The sequence below is a fragment of the Homalodisca vitripennis genome, chromosome X (genome assembly GCF_021130785.1).
Source record: "Homalodisca vitripennis isolate AUS2020 chromosome X, UT_GWSS_2.1, whole genome shotgun sequence".
NCBI classification, from domain to species: domain Eukaryota; kingdom Metazoa; phylum Arthropoda; class Insecta; order Hemiptera; family Cicadellidae; genus Homalodisca; species Homalodisca vitripennis.
Window position 1 is genome coordinate 103,924,985 of NC_060215.1, and position 13,693 is coordinate 103,938,677.

The following is a 13,693-nucleotide window of genomic DNA, read 5'->3' on the forward strand; positions in this document are numbered from 1 at the left end:
TTGTTTTAGTTGGACTTTGAATTTTTTTGGATTGGTTTCTAAAATTAGTGTTTCAGAGAGATTGTTAATGAGCTTGATCCCAGCCTGAGAATATGTTGCTGTGCTATGCTGTTGGACTCAAAAGCGCTCCCGAGACCGTATCTGACAAGGTCCCATCTAACCGTAAATAAGCCGTAAATTTAATGTACAAACTGTGAAAATTTCTACAACTTGTAAATGAATCACATGCATCATTGCTGTAACTCTTTTGTAAGGCCTAGTTCACATGTGAACGAGAATCGCGCAAGCCTAATTGTAACAACTCGTAGTGATCGTTCTTGGTGCTATTTAGTATTGTACCAGATTAAATGGAGCGGTTTACTTGAGCAAGCATGACATGGCCGACCACTGCGTGAAGGAGCAACGATCATAAAAAACTGCCACTACTACTAGATTGCAGCTGACAGCGGTGTGTCATGGTCCCGACGATGTGGTAATGTTTGGGGCAGCATTGAATGGTTCACAATGGTACTAGTTGTTACAGTCAATTTGCAAATCTCATCGGTGTACCGATTTTTATTATCACCAGTGCTAGTAGTTTTGGATGGCAAGAAAAGTGCATTTAATAATGATTTGGTTATTTTACTAAGGGGAGCATGTCAGAATTACACCTAAATTTCGGTACTAATTCACGTGATAAAATGTTATTGTGTTAGCTGTTAAAAAAAATATTAATGAAATATAAACTTCTTACTTTATTCTAGCTTACAATATAAATACATTGTTAAATAAAAAATCCTACTACTTATTTTGATTAGCTAAAAGAGTAGATTAATTTCTTCTACATTCAATCCGATTCATAATCCAATTTAAATAATATCTATTACAAATTAATAATAAATGTTATTGATATTAAAATATTTACTTTGGACGTAAGAAAGAAAATAATCAACAACCTACTTGAATAATCAGTCATCATTAACCATGAGCCCTACCTTTTTGTTTTTAATAAATATTTGTTGTTTTAACATTCACTCTTACACATTTTTATTTCATTATACAAATAGTAATTGCATAAATATTGATAATGAAATGTGGATCATTCTATAACAGTGATAGTTAGTTTTATTAGTTTCTAAGTTATATAAGACCACGGAAATCCCTACGTGAAAAACTTAGTTGTATTATACATTGTATTACAAATTGTATGCACAATGCAATGGTCTATGTAACCTTATAGTTCGGTTTAAATGAGAAAAGTAGTGCTTAATAACAAGACCAACATGTTATATGTATGTTGGAAATTAGTTACGTAATTTTAATGGGATTACGATTCTACTTGACTGTGTACCAAACAACATGGCTGACTGACAACAGTTACTGCAAAGTGAACTCCATGTAAAGTGTGTATATGAGTGGTAATAATCCAACAAAACATTATCTATTTGTGCACAAAACTTACCTTGGATTGTACATAAGTCAAACAACAATTATATTTCATGGAATTTTCAAAACTATTTTAAGAAACTTAAGTTTTATTTTTAACAGCAACCAAGCCAGTCATGTGTAAGATATTTTCAACATTTTCAAGCATTTAACTTAACCCATTCAAGACATTGGACGGGCAGTTTCCGTCCTTCACTTCGCGCGGCCCAACGACTAAAGACGTGCCCGTGCCAGTCCGCTAGACACGACATCGACGTAGTTGAATATATTGCCGATAGATCGCAGAGGCATACACATTTGCTGCATATTTTGTTCTCAATATTCTAGTCTATGTTTTTCTTCTTCTTTGTTGCTGAAAATCATCTGATATTGCTTAAAATCAAATTGGCAAAACAGCTTTCTTTCGTTTGTAAACAGTCAAGATGGCGTCTCGCGACCGGAATGATATGTGCGTAAATTCGGATGATTTTGCGGCTTACGTTGCTAATGTTTTAGATGAAAGTGGTGATGAGGAAAGTGACAGTGAACAAGATGACATGATACATGAAAATAATGAAATGTCTGATGGTACAAACGATGACAGCAGTGATAATGAAAGTGACGATAACCCACCGGCTAGGCCTTGTGATTTTGCACGGAGTGTTGGACCAAATACTGTTAGTACAATGTGTTTTACCGGCAATCATGGAATAAATCCTATCATTTCGAGGCAGTTAAGAGAAAACTGCACTGAATCAGATGTGTTCAATCACTTCTGTGACGAAACCTTTTAGGCTCAGGTAACCCTTTGCTAGGCCTCCCGCTTGTGGAGAATCACCACTGCGCCTTCAAGGAAAGTTTTGGGGGCATTTTATTGAAAAGATACCTCCAACCACCAAAGCCAGGCCCTCAAGAAAATGTAAAGTTTGTGCCTCACAGGGGAAAAGAAGTGAAACAGTGTACCAATGTAAAAAGTGTCATGTTCCACTTCATCTGGAAACATGTTTTGAGGTGTTTCACACCTAAACCAACCTCTAGAGAAGTATAATAAATATTTGTAAATAGTGTAAATATATGTATATTTAAAAAAAACTAACATTTTGTGTTCATACAATAACAAGGAATAACTAAGGTTAATTTATAATATTCATGGCATGTTATACAGTATGTGTTATGCAAAGTGCACCTGTTCTTACACAAAAGCATGGAAAGAATACAGTTCTGTAGTCCAAAAATTATAGTAATTTATTCAGTCACGAATGGGTTAAAACACAAGCACTATAACCATCAATATGAATATTAGTATTAACCTTTCAAGAAAGTATCAAAGATGAAAATAATATAGAATGCAAACTATTCAAAATTACTATTTATGACACAATACAGTAAAAGTGACGTCACTACCAAGTCACAAGCCAACAGATAGCCACATCATACAGTGTTGGCGCTGGCACACAGCTGCTTGGCCACCTGCAACTAGACCACCAGACTACTGACCCCAGACACTGTGTCAGCATTGTCAGCACTGACCTACAGCAATGCAACCAGCTGTTGTACTGCTCAAGCTTCTGACACGGCACTTGATTGCCATTTAATCAAGATCAAGATTAAATAAATTACTATCAAACACAATATATATTACAAACTTATTAATTAAATAATTATTGACATCATCGTTTGACTTCAAAATTCCCTCAAAGTATCTCTGTGGTTCCTGCTCAATAGGGGTGAAATTTTCAGGGATAAAATGCACTGGCCCCTGTAATTTGTGGCACCATGCAGGGTGTCAGAATATCTCTGAAAAATTACTGAAGAAATAGAGTGATAAGGAAATAAACTCATGGAAGTGTGACAATTGTAAAATAAATCATGAATCCTCTATACAAGCTATTCCTTATTCTTCTGTGAGTCCAGAGCTTCTGTGCAACTCAATTAATGAGCTTGAAAGCAGCTTAAGCGAGAATAATTTCCTAGAAAACCTAGAAGACGACCATGAAAAATTGTAAATGGCTTGGGAATTAGGGGCTAAGCTCCTAGAGGAGAACAAGTTTTTGAAGGAAAAAAACATGAGAGTAGAGGCCAAACTTGAAACGCTGGAAGAAACTATTGCAAAAATGGAATCTGAAGAAAATAAATACATAAATAAAATAGAAGACATATTGCAGAATATTTTTGAAGTACAATCTCAACTTGAAAAAGGAAGGAAATTCCGATTAGATACACAACAAATTTTTGAGGAACATGATGTCAAACAAGGATGCCTTATTGAAGACTACATTAAAAAAATCAGCAGCTTAGAGAAAACTATAATAAAACTTAAAAAGAAAATAATCTCTCAAGAAACTAAAAAGTCTGAGTTGCCTACAAACAATAACAAAGAAACACAAACTGAAACGGACTAATATTTCTCCTATACAACCACTGAATTGCTCCACAAGCATTCTGGTTGAACTTGCTCAATTAAAGCTAAGGCAAGATAATTTGGAGCATACAATGAATGGCTTTACATCACAGACTCTCAATAACTCTCTAAAGCACAACAAACCAAATCCTCAACCCTTGAAAGCTTCTAAAACACCTTCAACACCACTAATAATCAAGAATAACAGGAGTCAATATAGTGAAAGGAGAAGCAATGTATTCAGTGTATCTCTTCAAAATGCAAAATACAAAACGCAAGTTACATCTACCTCAGACCGCTGTGAAGGATATATGAACAAGAATACAACGGGGGGAGCCAGACAAACTCTTGACGGAAAAACTGCCAACCGAACCAACAGCGGGGAGAGTCAGACAAACTCTGACGAAAAAACTGCCAACCGAACCATCAACAGGGAGAACCAGACAAACTCTGATGGAAAAACTGCCAACTGAACCAACAGCAGGGAGAGTAAGACAAACTCCTGTTAAAAAACTGAAATCCCAGACTCCAGCAGCAAAACAATACCCCCCAATTACAGCTATACCACGGTCTAATAAAGAAACAGTTGAGGACTTCTACCACAAGTACATAGAAATGTACCAAAAATTAAGATATAACACTCACTCCCCTGAAATGATCGCCAGTTTGAAGAATTCTTTTTTAGAGAAAATCAAAACAAGGAGCAGGTACCACACAACTAAGGCATTCCCAAATAACCCATTACAACAGAGTAAATGAAACTCAAAAACATAAAAGAGGTTTAACAAAACCACTGACTTCAGTTAAGATCAAAAAACATAAATAACTCAGGATACTACCAAAACATGGACAGACTTTCAAATAAAATTGAATGATTAACCCATCTAATGGAGGACTTAAAACCAGAAGTGCTAGTATTGACTGAGCACGGTCTAAAGCAGGACGAAATTCAGAATGCTTATTACAGATGCTTATTACAGAATGCTTATTATATCTTGTTACAGAGTATAGCAGGAACAACTTCCAAAAAGGTGGTGTAGCTATTTATAAGAATGACGAGTTTAGATCTGCCATTATACCCTCAGGTATAACAAACCACAGCATCGAATGCAAGTGTGAGCTAATATCTGTGAAAATAAAACAGGGCAGGAAAAATCTATGTTATTGGCATCTACAGAACTCAAGGAAACCTAGGTGAATCCTTGGATATCGTCTCAGAAACCCTGGAGGAAACACAAACATGGAAAAATCATGTTATTCTCTGGGTTGAAATCATCATTGACTGTCTGGAGCCAAACCGAGAAATTACTAAACTAAGTGAAGTCCTACTTAGCTACAATATGACACGACTCCCTCTTCCACCAACAAGAATAACACCCACAACAATAAGCTCAATTGACTGTGTTTGTACAAATCTAGAGAAAGATGATATCCAGGTTGAAATTCCCAATTCAATGCTGGACTAAGCGACCACACAGCACAGCTCTGCAAAATAAATACCTCTGCCCCAGAAACACAGAACCAAGTTCTATTTGTGAGAAATTGCAAGCAAAGAAATGTTATGAATTTAAAATCAATTCTAAATCAAGAAATCTGGGAAAGTTTGTTCAATGAATATCAAGCAGAGAACGCTTAAAGTAATTTCATTAAGACTATTGCAGAAGCTATTAACCAAACATTTCTCAAAGCAAAAACAAGGAAGAAGAAGAGAAAACAATTTTCTTTCAAAAATCATGAAGCTGAGGTTCTAAAACAAGAATTTCTGCAGGCACAGAACAGATATCTGCTGAGCGGAGCAGATGAAGATAAAATAATGATGTCAAATAAGAAAAAAACGTATGACATAAAGCTAAGGGAACTTAGACGCCAGGCCACAGCAGTCCAAATAGAGGAAGCAGACAACAAAAGCAAAACTATCTGGAAGGTGATCAATAGAGAAAGGAAAACTGCAAAAGACACAGATAAAACAATTGAACTAGAAATAAATGGTCAGGAAACCAATGATCCTCAAAAAGTTGCTCATCATCTTAACGAGTTCTTCACTAATATAGCCAATGAAACCCTTCAAAAAAATCCTCAATGCCACTATCAGTCAACTGAAAATAGAGAAGCGCAAGATCAGATATCCCAAATGTCTCTTCGGCCATCAAACGAGCAGGAGTTGAGTCAAGTAATTAACACCCTAAAAAACAAAACATCAGCTGGAATAGATTATGTATCTGCTAATCTCTTGAAAAAATGTAAAGAAGAACTTGTTAGACCACTAACATACATCATCAATCGCTCATTCCAACAGGGGGTTTTTCCAAGTGAGCTGAAAATTGCTAAGGTCTATCCAAAATTAAAAAAAGGAAACCATCTGGACACAAAGAATTACAGACTTATCTCACTAATTCCCACATTGTCCAAAGTTTTCGAAAAAAATAGTACTTAACAGTCTACTACAACACCTATCAACCAATCAGTTGCTTATACTACATCAGCATGGTTTTGTACGAGGGAAATCAACCACATCTGCCATGTGACTAGCATTTAACAACCTACGCCTGCAGACTGCAACTTGAACGAGGCATAGAAAGGCACAACAGAAACACTCGACAAGCTATGAATTTCACCCTACCGGTACACCATCTTTCACTCTTTGAAGAAAAGCCTTCCTACATGGGAGTGAAGTTTCTGAACCTACTACCAGAGACAATTAAAGGCCCCAATGTAAGCAGTACAAGACAGCATATATCGGCTTGGCTTGCAGAGAGACCATTCTACTCAGTTGAAGAATTCATCAATTGGAGATCTTCAGCCATGTTCCAGTGACAACCTGTCCCTGCACGTTGACCACCACCACACTCAAAACTTCATTGATCATTAATATTACACTGTAAAACAAAATTAAGGTTACTTTTAACTTCAATTTTGTTATTCCTACTCCTGACACCTATTCTGTACTTGATGTATACGAATAAATTATTCTGATTGATTGATTGTAGTAGTAATTAATTTACTATTTTCAGTTTTATAAACAAGCCAATTTGTTATTTGGTACTTTACAATATTTTAGGGTTGTGTTATCAGTTATGAAATCTAACATTTTATGCTTATATACAAAATAATATAAAACCGAATATTTATATTACCGGACAATTAATAAACATAATAATATTTATTGCTAAGAAAGAATAATAATTATAATGTCCTAGATGGTGGGATTGTTCATAATTTCTTCTACAACAGTACTACTACATTGAACTTACTGGTATTCATATTAGAAGAAGAGTGGAGTGTCCGTCACTAACGGTGATCGACTGGCAGCCCCTCTGAATCCTTCCAATGCTCTTGCATATCTACAACGTCGCCGTTGTCATCTGCGATCCTGTAGTGGTGGGCGGTTGTTTGTGATCGTTGTGCATGCATGGTGCTGTCGGCTGCGATCGAACAACTTGCGCTTGCTCGCATAAACGGCTCTATAATGTGATTCAATACTACTTAGACAGGTTTTACACAGTCCACAAAACGCCAAACTCAGCTTTTTGCTCTCTATCACCGATTAAAGAACTTAAATCGTACTAGAACGCCGAAACTTACGTTGGCTGTCTAAAAGGGTCCCGCGATATTCCTGCCATGGCCAACAGCTTTTATGTGCGTTCCTTCTGCGTTTTGTGGCCTGTGTGAAACCACTCTAAATCATGGCAGGAACGGTCGCTGCGAGTTGGCCAAACACCTGTGCTGTTCACCTTGTGTGTGTGTGTGTGTGTGTGTGTGTGTGTGTGTGTGTGTGTGTGCGCGTGTGCGTGTGCGTGCGTGTGCGTGTGGAATATATATACGTACAAATTCCGTAGGCAATATAAGAGTGGATCAAGGCATAATAAATTGATTTTAAGGTATTAAAGTTACATGTACTTGCCATTCTCCTTGATGTTTTATGTTGTAATACATAAAACATAACTTGCGTAACTTGTCCGTTCCATGCTAAGTTCTTGTCTATGACCAAGCCAAGGAAGTTAGTTTCCTCTACTTAGTCTAATATCTCAGCATCAACAAAGATTGTAGGAAGTAATTTGCATCTTGCTTGTTTTGTTGAAAAGTAAACAAAATTAGATTTTGTTGAGTTTGAAAGAAGGTTCTTAATATTTAAAAAATCATTTATTAAAGATAGACCAATAGAAGATGATGTCTCAATTATTTCTTCATTGTCTGCAGTTACGATCATATTTGTGTCATCTGCGTAAGGACATACTTTGTTACTGTTCCTGATGACCCTCTAGGTAACAAAGGAAATGTATTACTGTTCCTGGTAGACCCTTCAGGAAATGGAAAGGACCAAGTATAAATCCCTGTGGAACTCCATATTGTACAATTAAAAGATGAGAAGCATATTTTTCCTTATATCTAACTTTTGAGTTATCCAAATAGTTGATTAAAATAATAATATAACATAGTAATAATAACAATAAAATTGATCATATCAATGTGGATCATATACTTATCTTGTTCATCACTTGAACTTGATGCATACGACTCGGGAGTGCCAATGGCTGAGCGGTCTAAGACATCGGACTTGGGATCTTAGTTAGAGATAGCACAGGTTCAAATCCTACCTGTGACCATAGCAATTTTTATCAGTACCATCAACCTTATACTATGTCTACTAAGTTATTCTGTTTGATAAGATCTGCGCAAAGGCCAGTGGCCCATGAGAACAGGCAGAATAAGGCTAAAAATGGAATCGGTCTCTTTTTTTTGTGCTGTGAATGATATAATCTCTGATTTGTTGACACTATCAGAAGGTGAATTATACATTTTTCTAGCAATGATGCATGCTGGTCATAAAGAGTACAGGCTGTAAGTTTTTAAATATACAAAACAGGTTTTCTGGTGTTTTCCAAGGCCAAATTATAAATATTTTAATGTTTCTGGTGCACCTAAAAACATTGAAACAACATAGGTGTGTTTGGTTATGTCTAAAGTAACCAAAATGGTTTTTAGGAATTTGAGTCATATTTTTCTTTGTTATCCCAATTAACTTAAGCTTCTTACCATTCTCATCACATGTTAAGACTTGGTGAGAGAATATTTCATAAGTATTTAACGGTGTTATGTGTGTTTATATATTTCATGAAATAATTTCATGTTTTAAATAACATAATTGACCTTGTGTGGCATAATTAAATTACTGTTATGTTCTGTTGCAGTCGCAATGACACACTTTGTCCAGAAACTGTTCATGTCAGCCAAAGAGCAACTGGATGGAGAGGGAGAGGAGGAGGAGGACTAGCGGATAGGAATGGAGGGCTTGGTACAACTGACTGCAAGATGACCTCTTGTGGTAGATGGTACAAGTTAGTAGAGTCAGTAGCACCTATTACAGTCATCATTTATTGGATTAACTTAAACGAGACTTTGTGGGATGACCAAGGGTGAAGGCCTTAGTGGTTTTAATTCAATAAACTATTGATGTTTATATTTTTAATAATATTTTAAAAGCTGTTTTAACTTTGTTTAAGAAGCTAAGAATCAGAATTATTTTTACAAATGATGTAGTCACCACCAGCATTTTGTGTTAGTTGTTAAGTAACTTGTTGCTTTATAAATCCAAAAACTTGCTTTACTTACTTAATTTATTTGTATCTATAGAATACAACTTTTCTCTGATTCTAATACATTTTCTATTGTACTAGTTGTATTGACTTCTTATTTTAAATTATACTTAAATAATAATAATTTTGTTAACGAAAACTTCATGAGCAGAGTTTACTCTTTTTTTATTTAAAGAATGCAAGTTTGTTTTTAATATGATCATTTTTGCTATCAGTTAAAGTTACCTCGCTTAAATAATGGGTCCAGATTTTAGATTTCATGAGAATCCACCATTGAGATTATGTTTGTTAGACCAAATAATTATATATTTCTATTTTAGTATATCCTTAGTGATTTCATGTGAAATTTAACTGTACATCACCTGTGTTTTTAGGATTGTGTATCGAAGCACTTTATGCCATGTAATCTTATTCTGGGCTCTTTCTGTCCCGTTGTGTTCAGTAGCAATCATAGTTAGATACAAATGGATCCATTTAAATCTCTTTTATAAAAATACTACTAATTAGAGATACAGTGTATTCCTTTTAGGATAGATTTTGTATCTAATTTCTTGCTATTATCTTCGTTCTACTTTTTTTAACTCCTTTGTATGTAAATGACTTAAATGGCTTTTTATATGACCTTAGTTTTTATCTATTTGAACATTTGAAACTATGTATGATGTATTTTTATTGCTTTGCAACAATTTATTTTAATTTTAAGATGTAATTTTATGAGCACCATTTTGTTTTGTAGAGCTGTGAGTGCAACTAAGATCTCGTTAGTTTGATCCATTGATCTTGAGTAGTATTTGAAAGATTAAAAAAATATGCCTTCACCAGGACTTGCCTTGTACTCGTATTGTGTTAAGGGCTGTTAATGTTTCGTTTCATCTTTTAACTCGGTTCAAAACTTCACTTGTTTTTGAGGTTTAAAGATATTGTAGCTATCAATTTGGTGTTTATTTCTGAAATATAAGTCATTAGACTTGAAATCATGTCTTGTATTGAAAATTGTAGTGAACATTTAGATGTAAGTAGCATCTGTAGGAAATGCAAGGTATTTTACTATTCTGTAACAAAATATACCCTGGGTAAACATTATATAACACCACACCAACATTATTATTGACCAGTTTGTATGTGAACACAAAATTTACTCTTTTAACTTGCAGTTGACTGTAATACAATCTAAATATGAATGTACTTAATGTAGGCTATGTGTTGGACATGAACACTATTAAATGTTCTTAGATCTCACAGCCCTTAACTTATATGTGTATTTGAAATGTAGAAAATGTTAGACTAGGTTACATGGAATATTTCTGTACGTTATATAGTCATGAAATTCTGTTTATTTATTTATGGAAGTTTTATAAGATCTGACTGTGAATTATTTGAGGTGGATATTATAATTAGGTAATTTCTGTGCGATCCCATTTGTAAATAACAAATTATTTCAATACAAAATGTTATAATGTAAAGAAAACACTCTGAGATCTTATTAAACTATCTTTTTTGTGTATACTTTTTACTGTTAATATTATTTCAATATTATATTATTGCACAAAGGTAAGATCGAAAATAGATTCATACTTAATTCATGTAAGAGGAAACAAATACCAAATGAATAAATTTAGCTCTGGTGATTTTTATGCATATTTAAATAGATACCCCAATCATATTTATGATCATAGAGTGTGAAATGATTTTTAACTCACCCAGTAAACTTGTAAATTGTCTTGTATATTAACTTTTTATGCAGTATTAGCTTTTAAAGCCAACAGAACTTAATGTAAATCTTTGTAACTAATCAAGAATCTCATTTCTTTTTTATTTTTCTTTACTATATGGCTTTAAAAGCCTCATATATTGTGAAAGTATTAATTTTATAAAACACTGATGGTTGTTTGTAATTAATTATAATATTAATTTTGTTATTGTCACATGTTATTGATATTTTTACTTAAATAAGAAAGTCACTTAGGATAAAAACAGATTAATACTCTAGTTGTATGAAAGTGATAATATATATCGTGGTTGCTTCATATAGTTTGTTGTCTGTGTTAAAACTGTTTATATTACTTTATTTGCTATGAGGTTTCATCAGATATTCTTAATTATTTCAAGTAAAGCACAATATTATGAAAACATGTTTTTTTATTGTCTGGTCTGTGTAATGGTTGTTTATTGTGTTCTTTTTATTTTGAAGTTATTTTAAATACTTAGCTGTTAGCTGTTGATCAAGTATGGCACAATATGAAAGATAACTAATTTATTGTTTGTGTTTAAACTTTACTCTTTTACATATGCATGCAAAACTTCTATTTTGTCATCTTTACTCGAGGAAGAAACAATAATGAGTTGTTCTTAATTTTGACTTGACTTCTATTGCTCATTCTGCAGTATTTTATTATTTAATTTGCAAGTAACATTTATGGGTTACTAACTTTATTTCCACAATGAAGCTATTTAAACCAATTATTTTGGTACTTATTTTTTGATTTTGTGGATAAATTGTACTTTATAAATTTCATTTTTATAAACTCCTGTTGTATGGCACGTTTATTCATAGCAACATTTCTACTCGTTGAATTAATATTATAAAACCTGGATTTAAGTGGTTTTGTTACAAGGAGTGTCTTTAGATCTTCCATGTATATACATTTCTTTAAAAGTAAGGGATTCAATTCAGATTTTGTTTTTAATAATGATAGAGTAATGATGAAAAATAACATCTATTAAAATTAATATTCAGCGTCTTTTTATCGTTTGGCGACAGTGACATAATTATTCTAAACAGTCCTACTTTTAAGTGTTTTCCTAAGATCAATTTAATTCTTAGGAGAAATTCCTCTTATCACTTTCACAGGAAGCTAAGTTGTGTTCTTACAGGATACAAATTAACTCTTGTTACATGGACTATAAACATGGTTCTTACATCAAAACTAAGAACAATCTTTTACATATAAGTTATTGTTTGTGTGTAAAATTATATTAAATATGTAATCGGTGAAATCAATCAAGAATAAATAACAATATTTGTTATGATACAACTTAACAAGATCAAAAGTGTATTAGCCATACCACAACACAGATATACACATAGAGTAACTGCTTAAATAATCTTAATAAGCCATTCTAAAGAATGGTCCAAGAGAACTCATGATGTTTACAGTTTTTAATTTAAATTAATGATTAAAACTTAAATTCAATTAGGCTACCAGTGCATTTTACTTAAATTTATATTTCTGTTTGAAAGTATTAAGTATCTCTATTTCATGTCTATATTGCATTATAAGCCAACATTTTCCATCATTGTAAAAGACTAGCTGAATACCCGTGCTTTGCTACAAGATCAAAAAATACAGATTCACTTAGTTTGTTTTGTCAATTATTACTGTGTATTGGATAATAAGTGAGTCAGTACTAATATTTGTAAGTTTATCATATTTAAAATTCCCTGTACACGAGATTTTTTTTGTGATCCTCGTGTTGTAGAATCACAACACTGTCAAGGGATTTTTGCAAGTTTTACTGTCAATAACATATTATTTTTTACTTCAACCCTTCATACAAATTTACTTTCATTTTCATGATGAAAGAATAACTATCCACTTAATTAATAACTTGTTACTATACAACAGATTAGAATAGGGATCTTTTCCAGAAAGGTTTAAATATTAAAGGGAACTAACAAAACCCACCTGAATATATATTAAACTTAATGGTGTGGAGGTTACTGTTTATTTTATTTGTAGTATATTTTTAAAGATGGTTTCTTCAGAAATGATAAAAGGAGGTGATGTTAACTCTCTTTTCTATCGCCTTCTTTGGACTAGGCATTTTGTATTTCAAATTACTAGTAATTAAAATGACACTTAGATGATTCTCAGTGCTTGCTTTCAATTGATGTTAACCTTACTATTATAATATTATAGTTTTAAAATAAACAAAAGTTCCTATTGCCAAAAATGCTAATGCTATTGTTAAATAGAAGCAGCTTTAAAAATCATTGTGACTTGATTGATTGGAGAATTGTATTCTCCAGTGTTAATTTAAGGTAATGAAACATCACAGCAAAATACCAGTAATACTGAATGTTTTCAGTTAAGTGCCAAAAACATTATTATATGGATGTACATTTATCGAAGTTAAGTACCGTACTTATTCTGTGTAAAAAAATAATTAAAAACTTGTGAATATTTGGAAAAAGTAAATAAAAATGTGTACGTGAATTAATTAAATACTTTTTCTTATAGAACCCTATCCCATTTTTTGTTTTTAGTGTCAATACGTTTCAGTCAACGAAGTT

At 33.2% G+C, this 13,693-nt stretch overlaps 1 protein-coding gene across 2 annotated transcripts in view; it reads left to right on the plus strand.

Moving 5' to 3' along the window:
• LOC124369769 (Y+L amino acid transporter 2) overlaps positions 1–13,253 on the plus strand; it is a 127,084-nt gene extending 113,831 nt beyond the window's left edge. For both annotated transcript variants that reach the window (XM_046827852.1, XM_046827851.1), the window contains exon 13: positions 8,995–13,253. In XM_046827852.1, the coding sequence (XP_046683808.1) occupies positions 8,995–9,077 (83 nt within the window). In that variant the 3' untranslated portion in view covers positions 9,078–13,253. The remainder of the gene's footprint in view (positions 1–8,994) is intronic.
• The last annotated feature ends 440 nt before the right edge of the window (positions 13,254–13,693 follow it).